This window comes from Alternaria novae-zelandiae, assembly GCF_023758075.1.
Source record: "Alternaria novae-zelandiae strain BMP 2774 chromosome Unknown scaffold_19, whole genome shotgun sequence".
In the NCBI taxonomy this organism is placed as follows: Eukaryota; Fungi; Ascomycota; class Dothideomycetes; order Pleosporales; family Pleosporaceae; genus Alternaria; species Alternaria novae-zelandiae.
The window spans coordinates 264,053-277,241 of NW_026056979.1; the positions used below are offsets into that span (position 1 = coordinate 264,053).

General features: G+C 32.0%; 1 protein-coding gene across 1 annotated transcript; it reads left to right on the forward strand.

Annotated features, from left to right (window-relative positions):
- Positions 1-8,725: 8,725 nt before the first annotated feature.
- Positions 8,726-10,539, forward strand: J4E88_008422 (uncharacterized protein; the record flags this gene model as incomplete). Its single annotated transcript, XM_049402032.1, has 2 exons — positions 8,726-8,730; positions 8,793-10,539. 2 exons carry the CDS (start codon positions 8,726-8,728, stop codon positions 10,537-10,539), a joined length of 1,752 nt encoding a protein of 583 aa, XP_049252130.1.
- Between the last annotated feature and the right edge of the window lie 2,650 nt (positions 10,540-13,189).

The following is a 13,189-nucleotide window of genomic DNA, read 5'->3' on the forward strand; positions in this document are numbered from 1 at the left end:
GTTTATCTTTATAATATACTAAGTTTATATACCTTAAATTAGAAAATAACTTAAAAGTTTTTACTAACTATAGTTTATAAGACTTAGCTATTAACTTACTACTTAGAACTATAGCGCTCTACTAGCTATTATATAACTTCTCTAAAATAAAGTTAGAGCTCTTATATAAGTATTTAGATAAATACTTAGTATAAAAGTAGATTAAGTATAGTAAGTCTTTAGTAAAGATATCTATACTCTTTACTAAAAAGAAAAATAGTAGTATATACTTATACGTTAACTATAGAGGCTTTAATAAAGTTACTATTAAGAATTAGTACTTTTTACTACTTATTATAGAGTTTTTAGAAAGATTAGCTAGCGCTAAATTTTATACTAAACTTAATATAAAAGAAGCTTACTATAAAGTATATATTAAAAAAAGTAATAAGTAGAAAACTACTTTCTATATAAGATATAGTAGTTTTAAGTATACTATAATACTTTTTAGCTTTATAAATACTCTTATATAGTTTTAGACTTATATTTATTAAGTTTTTATAGAATTAATTAATATAACCTATATTATATACTTAAATAATATTCTTATCTTCTTTAATACTAAAGAAAAGTATAAAAGCTATATTAATAAAGTTTTATATAGATTATATAATATAAAGCTATTTTTAAAGCTTCTAAAGTATAAGTAGTATACTTAGCGTACTAAGTACCTTAGGTATATAGTTTTCTCTAAAGAAATATAAATTAATAAGAATAGAATTAGAATAATCTAAGAATAGCCTAAACTATATATAGTATATAAGATTTAAGTATTTATTAGCTTTATAAACTACTATAAGTAGTTTATTACTAGATTCTTCTAACTTACTCTACTATTAACTAAACTAATCTAAAAAAAGCTAAAAGTAGCTAAAAGTAGCTACGTCTAGTAGAGAGAAAAGAGTTAAGTTTTTAATTTTAATAAGAAAGCTAAAAAGGCCTTTTAGAAGCTAAAAAACTCTTTTCTAAGTATTTTTATCTTAACTTACTTTAAGTAAGATAGAAAAACTAAGACTAAGATAGATACCTTAGATAGTATAATTATAAGTATATTAAGCTAATATATACTAAATAGAGCTAGAGAGTACTAATAGTATCTAGTTAACTTCTTTTTATGTAAGCTTATTATAGTAAAGTATAATTATAATATATATAACTAAAAGCTACTTATAATAGTTAAGAGCTTAAAGTATTAGCGCTAATATTTAGAAGGCGTATACTTTAACTTCTAAACTAACTATTAGAACTTAAAATAGTTTATAAAAACTAAAACTCTTAACTATTAATAAGTTAGATTTTATATTATACTATTTAGATTTAATTTTAATATCTACTATAAGGTAAGGTCTACTAACCTTATAAATAGGCTTTCTTACTACTTTAACTATATAGTAGAAGCTTAGAAACTTACTTAGAAGTATAATAAAGCTTTTATCTAGTTTATAAAAGATTTTATAACTAATAGTAATAAAACTTCTTTTTTAGTAGCTATAGTATAGACGCGCTCTACTAAGTGTACTAAGAAATAATAAGACTTTACTAAAAACCTAGAGAGCTTTAACTAGGCTAGTAAATATACTATACTAGAGCTCTAGACTCTAGAGAAGCGTAATAAGATAAATTATACTTTTTTAGATACTTTAGATAAGTCTAAGTCTAAAAATAACTAGTTTAGCTTAGATAGAGCTAAAACGCGCTATTACGTAGTAAGAATACTAGTAACTACTAAAGAGAAGTTATAAGCTCTTTAAGAATATTATAATAACTTTTTAGTAAGCTACTTTAAAGTAAGATATACTTTAGAGAAGCTATAAAAGCGCTACTTTTAAAAAAGTATATATAAAAATATAAAGTAATACTATAAGAATTACTTTATATATAGAAAGTCTACTTCTATAAGATATAAACTTTATAGCCTACTATAGCTTCTTCTAATACTTAACTACTTTTAGAAAAAAGTAATAATAAACTTTATTATAAAACTACTACTTAGTATAGTTTTTAGTATAAAGTATAATACTATACTAGTTATTATAGATAAATTAACTAAAATAGTCTATTATATACTAGTATAAGCTAATTAGAATAGTACTAATTTAGTATAAGCCTAGATACGTAAAGTTATCTAACTTTATAGTATACTAAAGCGTATTATCTTAGATTAAGGCTCTTTAATAAACTCTAAGTATTAGAATTTTTTTCTTTACTACTTTAATACTAAAAGAGTTCTTACTTCTACTTTTTATTTTTAAACTAATAGCTAAACTAAAAAGTAAAACTAGACCTTAAAGTAGTATTTTTACTACTATTACTTTTTAGAATAGAATAATTAGGCGTGCTAAATATCTATTAGAGAGTTTACGTATAATAATAGTATCTACTCTACTACTAAAGTTACTTTTTTTTAGGCTTACTATAGAAAGTACTTTTATAGAGTAGATTAGCTTAATTTAGCTTTTAGTAAGAAAGAAAGCTTTATAAAAGCTAGCCTTACTAAAAAAGTAATTAAACTATAGTAAGAGTACTATAAAAAGATTAAAGTAGTAAATACTTACTAAAAAAAGTATACTAATAAGTACTACGCGCTAATACTCTTTAAAGTAGAAGACTAAGTTCTAGTTCTTAACTAATATATTAGAAGTACTTACTTAAAGAAAAAGCTAGATTAGAAGTTTTTTAGACTTAGAAAGATTATAGACTAGATTAGCTTTTTAGCTTTTTAGGTTAATCTTTTAAAACTTAATAGTATCTATTTAGTATTTTATATATTACTTTTAAAGCCTTTTAATCTAAAAAGTACTATTTTATACTTTAAAGCGCTTAAGTAGAATACTTTAAGAGAATTTAGTAATAATATATATAAAGTAAAATATATTATTAAAAAATAGCGTAATAAGAATAACTAATAAAAGTACTTAATTAAATAAGTTAAGTACCTAGAGAAAGAAAACTTATAAGAACTAGATCTAAATATCTTAGCTAATATACTATAGAAGTTCTAGAATAAAAAAAGAATATAATAGCGTAGAAAATCTTTAAAAGCTTAGTCTAAGAAGTAATACTATAAATAGCTTTATAAAAAAAAAAAATAAGTTAAGTTAAGCTATAATAAGCTATTCTAGTATAAACTAAAGTATATCTTTACCTTTTTTCTCTATATAGAGTTTTTTAGAGTATTTAATAGTATCTTAGACTAAAATAGCCTCTAATAGTATAAAAGAGCCTAGTATAAACTATTTTACTCTAACTCTTTCTAGCGTAAAGTTATTAGTTCTTTAAGCTTTATAATTAGTTTTAAAGAATAAGATATTATACTTTAGATAAATTTATATAGATAAATAATCTTAACTACTATAAAGAACTTTTATATTTATAAAGAAATTTTAACTTAGGTATTACTTAAGAGCTTCTAACTATACTATAATAGCTTATAATAGTCTAAAGTAGACTAGTACTACTTAGTCTAAACTAATTCTATATAAACTCTATTAAACTCTACTTAAATATACTAGAAAAGCTTATATTACTCTAGAATAGGCTAAAATAAGCTATAAGAGACTATTAGAAGTTATCTAAGAGTAACTTAGAGAATACTAGCTCTAAAGTACTTAATCTTATTTTTCTTAGCTTTAATCTACTTCTTAAGCTAGCTCTTTTTAGTAGTAGCTTTATTACTTTTTAGCTAGAAAGTAAGCTTTATCTAAAGTTCTTAAATAGTATTTTATAGATCTTTAACTATAGAAATAATAGCTTACTTAGTAGGCTTTAAGATAAAATACTATAAAAAAAGTTAGTATAAACTAAAATAAGCTATAAAAGGCTAAAAAAAAGTAAATAAAAGTAAAGTAGCTACTAGTAACTTATAAAGAGCTAATTAGAGCTATAAGAGTTTAGAAAAGAGTATTTTAGAACTTACTAATTACTTAAATAGTAATTTAGTATTAAGTATACTAGTAACTTTATTAGCTCTCTTCTTAGATATATAGAAAGTACTATTAGTAAAGCTAGTAACTATAGTCTTAGCTTTAGTTTTATTATTAGAGTACACGCTAGACTTAGTAGTAGTATAGCTATAGAGTACACTAGAATAAAATTATAAGTACTTTTAATTAGAGAAGTAGTTACTACTAAAGTTAGTTAAAATAGTTTAGAATAGACTATTATAAGCTAATCTAGCTCTTTTAAGTTCTATAAAGGCTTTACTAACTCTAGAGAGAATAGAAAAGCCTATAAGATACTAGATTAAGCTAAAATAAACTAAAACTACTTATTCTAGAGCTATTTACTATATATTAGCTTTATAGAGGCTAATAAAGAGTAATAGTAGCTAGAAGAGAGTAAAATAGGTACTTATAGTAAAGCACTACTTATTTATAGCCTAATACTAGCTATATAGAATAGTTTAAGTAATAGTATCTTTAGATAGTACGCTAGTAATCTTTCTAATTATACTAGTAAAAATAGTACGCTCTTTCTTAGTCTTAAGAACTAAAAAAGTATAGCTATAGTAGTTAAATATATAAAGCTTATTAAGCTTTTATAACTATAGATAACTAGTATATAGCGCGTAACTAATCTTAAGAAGTCTAAATATATAGAAGTAGCTTATAGTAATTTAATTATTACTAACTATAGTTAAGTTAAGATAAAAAAAGCTATTAAGACTTAAAATAAAGTAATATAAAGTATAAAAAGTAGATATAAGTAAAAAGAGAGTAAATTAGTATAAAGTACGTATTAATAGTTTTAGTTAGAGTACTAAGAGCTAGTTAGTAGTAATTTAGTATAATTTATACTAAAAACTTCTAATTTAGACTAAACTACTTTATTATACTCTAAAATAAGCTATAATAAGTTACTTTAAACTTTTTTAGAATTCTAGAAATAATAAGTAAAAAGAGCTAATACTTACTATTATAAAGTAATTAGAAAGTAAAAAATAGAAAAAAGAAATCTAACTAGCTAGAAATACCTAGAGTATATAGGTCTACGCTAGCTCTACTAGCGTAAGTAGTAGCTTTACGCGTACATTTATACGTAATTTTCTAGAACTACTACTTTTTATAATAGATTCTTATCTTTTTATAGATATAATATATCTACGCTAGCTTAGAATAGGCTATTATAGGCTAAAATAGCCTATTATAAACTATAGTTATCTTATTTAGCCTATTAAATAACTTTAGAAGTAGATTAAAAGTAATTTACTCTAAGAGAGAGAATAATATTAGGTTTTAGCTCTAAAGAGTCTAAGCTAACTTAGTATTAGCTATAAATACCTTAGAATTACTATTATAGCTTAGTAGTAATTTATCTCTAGTCTTTTTAGAATAATATACTTAATTATAGTCTAATATTATATATCTAGTATTTAACTAACTCTATTATTTAATAATTTTACTATAAAGATAACTAAATTAGACTTAAAGTACTATTTTATTATATTAATAGTAATATAATCTTTAGTTATCTCTTTACTTTATTTTTTAAATTTTATTAATAACTATCTTTATAAAAGTATATAGTTTTAGAAGCCTTTTATAAGTATTCTTAAGCTACTATAGAAATAATTTATTACTTAGAAAGTACTTAAGTATTCTATTTATACTAAAGTTATTACTATAGAGGTATAATATAGTTAGATTTAATATATAAGATTCTACGTATAGATCTATATATAGAAGTAAGTAAATACTTAATATTTCTTACTTAATTAGCGCTAGGTCTAATTAGGTAGAAATTATAGGTTTAATCTACTATAATTACTAACTAATATAAACTTTACTATAGAAGTCTACTAGTATTCTAAGTTTTTACTTATAATATAAAAAATCTAAATACTTTTAGTATTAGTCTTTATAGAAAATATTATAAAAAGTTTAAGTTAGAAACTAAGTTTAATAGAGAAGTATTAGTTAATAAGAAAAAAAAAAAAAAAAAAAAAAAGCTATATAAGTAAATATTCTTATAAAAGAATTTATATTATTTTAAAATTATAATACTTAGTTACTTTTAGTACTTTAAGTCTAATTTAGTGTTATTTTTATAGTAAAATAATATTAAAATATATTAAAAAATATTAAAAGACTTTAAGCTAGTTTCTTTTAGAACTACTAAATAATTTTAATATTAATTTAGTATATATTACTATAGTAATATAGTTATTTTAGTATAGACTTATTTTATACTTATTTATATAACTTTTTTTATACTATAACTAAAAATAACTAGAAATAATATAATATATAGTATATAGAAATACTAATTAGCTAATAAAACTTACTATACTTATTTTTAGCTATTAATTATAACTTTATCTCTATTTTTTAGTAATATTAATATAATAACTACTAATAAGTCTTATTTAAAGTAACTATAATATATAACTATAGTGTCTATTTAAGTAATAGTATTAAGTAAGAGAAAATAAGCTATAAATACTAAATTTTTTATTTTTTATTTTTTATTATTTATGCTAAAAATTCTAGAGATAGTACTATATTACTAAAGTATAGTCTACTCTATATATAAAGATAGTAAAAGCTTTATTCTTAGCTTTACTTTATATATAAAGTTATAAATATAAATAGTAATTATAATTAATAGCTTTTTTTTAGTTAGCTTATTAATAAAATAATTCTCTACTTAGCTTTTAGAAATATAATAATAGTACTTATAAAATATATTATATATCTTCTTAGTAAGCTTCTTAAAAGTAAAAATAGAAAAAAAAAAAAAAAAAAAGCTTTACTCTAGCTAGATAACTCTTTAGAATAATAGAAATATTAATAAAAATATTAATAGAAATATTAATAGAAATATTAATAGTCTTAGAATATATATATTTAGAGTATAAAGCTTAGATTATATCTCTTATTATATAGATAGTATCTTATCTTATAGTTACTAGAATAGCTTTTAAAATAGCTTCTCTAATAGTCTCTTTTCTAATAAATATAAAGTAGCTTATATAATTTTTATAATAGTAATATAGTTATATAAAAAGTAATTAATATAGTAATAATAAAGTAACTTAGTAGAGCTTCTTAGTAAGATAGTAAGATAATATAACTAGTAAGAAATTAGTTTTATATAAACTTATAATTACTTAAAAAACTTATAAATTATTTAGAATAATATAGTAATATAGTATTTAGTATTAAATATAAGCTACTTATATTTTTAATCTTTAGAGTTCTAAATATTATTATTATATAAGTATAAAGAATAAAAAAAGTGTACTTTTACTAAAATTTTAGTATATATATTCTAACTATAAAGCTTTAAAATATATTACTTTATTAGTTATAAGCTAATAAGTATATATAATTATATTATAATTCTTTTATAAAGTATTTAGTATTAAAATAGCTTTTTACTTAGTCTAAAAAATTTAAAAGCTTTAACTACTTTAAAAGTAGTAGTACTAAAACTTTAAGCTTTAGCTTACTTACTTAATACTATACTTTTAAAAGTAAATAAAAGATTTAGTTATATATTTTTTAAAGTACTAGTAATAGTTTCTACTTTTTTAGAATTAGTAGCTCTTTAAGCTATAAGTATTACTACTTAAAATTTAAATTTCTACTTAATAACTTAGTTACTTTATTATAATAGTAAGCTATAGTTATTTATTATAAGTTTTATAGTTATATATAAAGTATTATTATTATTTAATTACTATAAAAAAAGCTATTTTACTAAATAATTTTTAAGTATAAATAAGCTATAAAGCTTAGCTTAAGCTTCTTTAAGCTAAAAATATATTATATTTACTTTTATTTTATAACTTTTTTAATACTAGTAGAGAGCTATACTAGACTTAGATACCTTTTTAATAATACCTACTAGCTTATATATTTATCTTAATGTAACATACGTTATTACGTCGGTGCCACTCTTCGACCATGGTGCTATGACTCCACGACGGTGACTCCGCATTTGTCATTCACAGCACGATCTCTTCATCTACCGCGCTCAACGACACTACAAGTCTCGTCGTCATGATTCGCTGTCGCATACTAATAAGAGTAGGGTTAAGAGATTTTGATCCAAGGCGTCTTCGATTGAAGTAGTGGACTTGTTACATCTTGCTCGGGATGGAGAATAGGTACGTTGTGTGGCATCTGCGATGGATTATAAAGCGAGTGCTGGGCACATAACCGCGCGATCTTCCAGATCGCGACCCATTGTCTTTGCGCATTTACACTCATCAACCGAGGGTATACAGCGCTCGGCCTCATGGCTTCACACACTCAAGTACTTACTAGCGACTCACAGCATCTACCTGTATGTACCCATCCTATCGAGCCTTCTCAGAATGAAAAAGTGTCCTCAACACAAGAACTTGGCTGTGGAGACTCAAGTATGTACCTCGTTGATTATCCTGCATTCATTCTCATACCTTCTTTACGCATGCGCCACTGACAGCGTAAATGATGGTAGTTGGTTGTTACCTAATTATGTTCAGTTTCACTGAGCACAGTCAGGTCTTTTTCGCGCCCCGTACTGGTGCCTAGTGTTCTCCGTGGTAGTACATGAGATTCAGCTCCTTACCGCGTTGGACTGCTGTCGCCGCCTCAACCACCTTTCGCCCAACCACCGAAGATGTCAACTCAGGGCTCAACTCAGGGCTCAAATCCAGGCTCACCTTCGGGCAAGGTTAACAGAGAGTTCAAGGACCACCATGACGTTTGGTACCCCCCAGCATCTATACTCGCGATGGACAATTTCCACCCCATCTCACCCCTCAGTCTCGGAGATTCGGAGCGCGCCGATCCAGACAAGCCTTCAATTTTAGATCTACCCGGCGAAATCCGCAATCATATCTTCAGCTATCTGGTCGAGTCTCGCACACTAGTGAGCGTGGGTTTCGTTACTCAACATCGCCCGTCCAACGACAGGGACATGCGACTTCGTTTTGTTTCTCAGGTTCACCCTCCCATGGATCTTTTCACGTCGTGCCGAACGCTGTATCGCGAAGCAGGTACCATGCTCTACTCAAACAACACATTTCGACTTTCGCGCCATCTCCCCTTTCCATTTGACCTGCCTAGCTCGTTTGTCGAAGTACCACGAGAATTCTTCAGCCGTCTTGGATCACAAGCGCATTGGCTGCGTAAAATTGTCTTAGACCTAGATCATCTAAAACCCAGGGACTGCTTCAGAGGAGAAGCTCGACTGGACAATGACTTCGAGGAGCAAGAACGGGTGTTCGAAGAGAAACTGGAGCTGTTTGAGGTTACTCCTCTTCTTCGGGCTATTTGGCGTCTTCACGCTGACGTGGACGTCTCGTTCACCCAGCCATTTGGTCCTGCTAAGTATCAGGGTGAGGAAGTTTTCCGGTGCCACGCGTCATCAATCACTACGATTATGCGATCTATTCTACAGGGTCAACTGAAGCTACGGCAGTATGGAAGGCTAGTTGCTGCCGTTGGTCTAAAGCGAGATGGCTCCGGAGGAATGATCAACTGGGGTACTACAAATTACGATTATCGGGGCGCACATCCGCAACTAGTTAGGATTCTTCCTGGTCCAGAGCACATGTCTACCTTCGTGGCGGAGGACGACGGGTCCCGACTCGAGCTTGTAAAGAGCAATCAGGCTTCTTTACTTGGTGTCCCCAAACGCATACGCCGACTCATCTTCGACACGATCATCAACCCTGTTGATAGCATAGCTATCAACCTCGATGAGGAGACCAAGTTCAACTGCGGGTTGCTGCATACCAATCAGGAAATCTTCGAGACATGGAGGTCGCATTTCCTGTTCCACAACCGCTTTACTCTGACGATGGCAACAAGCGACCTCCGCACTACATTTCAGAACTTCGATAAGCTGAGACGGTTCCTCCGCAAAACGTTCAAATCAGATTACAGCCGTAAGAAGAGAGCTGATGAGTCGATGAGGACTATTGCGACATCGAACGAAGTTTGTTATCGTCCAACCGGCGTACACTACATCCTCAGGTTCAATTTGAGTACTCCAGCCACGCTGAGCGACATCCGCATCAACATCCTACCCTTTGTAATGGAAACCTCGACTACGCCACCCCATCATGAAGTAACAATCCAGATATGGACCCCTACACCCGACGGCTCCTTAGCCATGACAGCTACCCACACCATGACCCTCACCAGACTACGACTAAACGTCATCAAAGCTATCTTAGACTGCGCATTCACAGGAATATCAAATAAGTCATACCTACCCGACTTCTGGACCAACGGCTTTGGAGATATCGTTGAGACAACCCATGATTCGGTTGACGACACGGGTGGAGCGTGGGAGCCTGCCTCCGAGATTGCGCCGGGAATATACCACCCCGTTGCCGTTCGAACTCTCCATCCTATCGATCGGAAATATCGGGAGTGTGAAGTAGATCTGGGATGTGAATACCATGACGATACGCAGTTCTTCCCTTTTAGGGCAGATAAGAAGGAGGTTCTGGTTTATCTTATGAGGAGTATCGAGGACTATCCTAATTACTTCAAGACGTAAGTTGCGATTTCATATGCGTCTTTGATAGTCTGGGTGGTTTTACTAACAGGGTGCAGGTTAAAGGCTCCGCCGCTTTCTTGTGCCTGCGAAGATGACTGTCCCCTTAGGAAAGATGACGATGTCGAGTCGAGCATTCTTGACTGGCAATATCTTGTGTCGCGTTGATAGGCAAATGCGGAGGCAGAATAGGCTTTGCGAAAATGTTCGATGACCTCCTACAGGGAAGAGGTACAGCATGTGCCTGCAGTCTACGTTGGTCTCAAAACAAAAGTTTGCGTACATCTAAAGGCAATGTATACTACTAGGTAATCCTGGGATAATGCGTCATCTAGTTAAGATGACTCTTCAACCCTGCTAGCTATGACCCGAAGTCGGTGACTGTGCGCCTGTGATTCATGGACCTGTCATCCTACTCTCTACAATTCCTGCAACCAACATAAACTTCAGCATGTATTGACTACTCACACTGCTTCCAGTGCATGTCATAGCCATCAGTCCGTATGCAACGCTCGGACGATGAGCCGTAGCCACAGGCGTGTACCTCCCTCTACTTTCAAACCTCCTCTATTCATCCTCTAGGTATCTTCCACACAAGATTACACATAATTCACGCTACTGAAATGTCTCGCAATAGTCACCAGTCAAGACCCGCCTTATCCAAAGCCCCATCCTTCCTCGCCCTCCCCGCCGAACTCCGCAACAAGATCTACCACCATATCTGTCACCGCCCCTCCCCCATCCGCCTATACTTCTACCAAGATCCCAAAAGCAACTCGCCTAAACCTGTCGTGCCATATGCATCCAACACCACGATACCCACCGCCTTCTTCCTAACCTGCCGACAAATCAACGCAGAAGCATCATCAGTCTTCTACTCCACCAACACTTTCTTGCTCAACCGAACAAGCAAATTTGCTACTTTCACGCGCCCGTGTTTCGTCAGCGCGCTCGTCAAATTCTTTGATACTCTGGGTTCGAGAGCCAGGCTCGTGAGGAGGGTTGTTTTTGATACTTTTACCTTCCCAGATAGTGTATTTCTCTATACCTATCTGGACAGAAAGGCGAGGGTCTTTGATACTAGGATGGATGTTGTGGAAATTACGGTGTTACTCCGGGTGGCTTGGAGTCGCGGTCTTGACTTTGAGATTAGGCTTATAGATGTGGATGATGTGGGTGTGGAGGGAGGGAGGGCGGAGTATTGGACGGGGAATTTTGAGAAAGAATGCTCTAAGAAGATTATCAGTGTCGTCAATGCACTGCTCGCGGGGCAGTTGGGGCTTAGGGAAAATAGCGGTGCGGTGCGTGCCGTGGCGGTCAAGAAGGATGGTTCTGGAGGCTTGATCTGTTGGTCTGACGCTTCCAGTGAAGGTCATAAGGCTACAGTGCCTTGTTGCCATTGCGGCCCAATGACCAAGTTCACTGCGAAAAGCGGAGGCAAAGAATTGGAGCTCGCCATATTTGCCCCTCTCTAGCTTCGCGGGAGTAGCTATCTTTGACGTTTCACTCTACTCGCACGATTAAGGCTGCAGCATTGCGAGCAACAGTGTGGGAACGTCTAGCCTTTACCCCTATGTAGTGGAGTCAATCGAATCAACAGTACATTCGCAAACACCAGAGCTGTCAACCGATCGCATCACCCAATCCACCTACCGGGTCAACTCCTCGATCCCAACGAGAGTTCAACATGCCTCCATACACTATCCCCTCGCCTATAGCCACAGCAGGCGACTCAAAGCCAATAGACTTAAGCAGACACTCTCTCGTCAAGCTGCCCGCTGAGATTCGAAACCAGATTTATGGACATCTCGTCGAATACCCAGAGCCGATCATAATTGACCTCGATCTCTCCCCAGCCAGGGACGTCTATAGATTTTATCTTGGTGCAGGATTTGAAATGCACAAGGGCCTGTTTTTCGCGTGTCGAACTACCTACCTTGAAGCAGCTTCGTTGTTCTACGCCAACAACACGTTCGTTATCATTCCAGCCAACCTAAAAAACCATGGTACCATCGAATATCTTCTAGGTGTCTACACTGGATGGCTCCGGAAACTGGGGTCTCAAGTGTACTGGCACCATAAGTTCTCCATCGATCTCTCCCAAGGCGTCTTAGACAGGCGTATAAGCTTCAGATTATACAACCAACAAAGACCCGAGGCTTTCAACATAGGACACTTACTTCACTTCCTTTGGGAATATAACCTTAACATAGACATCACTTTCACCAACACCGTGTCCGCAAACGACCGACGACGTACTTTCGATCCTAAAATGATAACGGCTATTACAAAGTCCATTCTCGAAGGCCGGCTAATGCTTAAGGCGTCTCGGCGCCATATCGCGTCAGTCGCAATTGACTACGATGGCACCGGAGGCGCATTTGGCTGGAGAGAGGCTGACGAGTTTGACCGCTGGCCTCGGGTAATGATACCTGCTCACGATCAATACCACAGGTTCACCGCTGAGGACGGCGGACGACGGCTCGCTCTGGTCCGTCGAAGGCCGACTTTGATTGTCCGGCAGAGCTCGTAGAAAAGCGAAGAACAAGAGAGGAATGGTGTGTGACGCGTGGGCAAGGGAGTGTGTTAATGGGATAGGGGATCGCGGTGCGTAGTCGAATATACCTAGGTATACCTGTGCTGAGGTAACTAC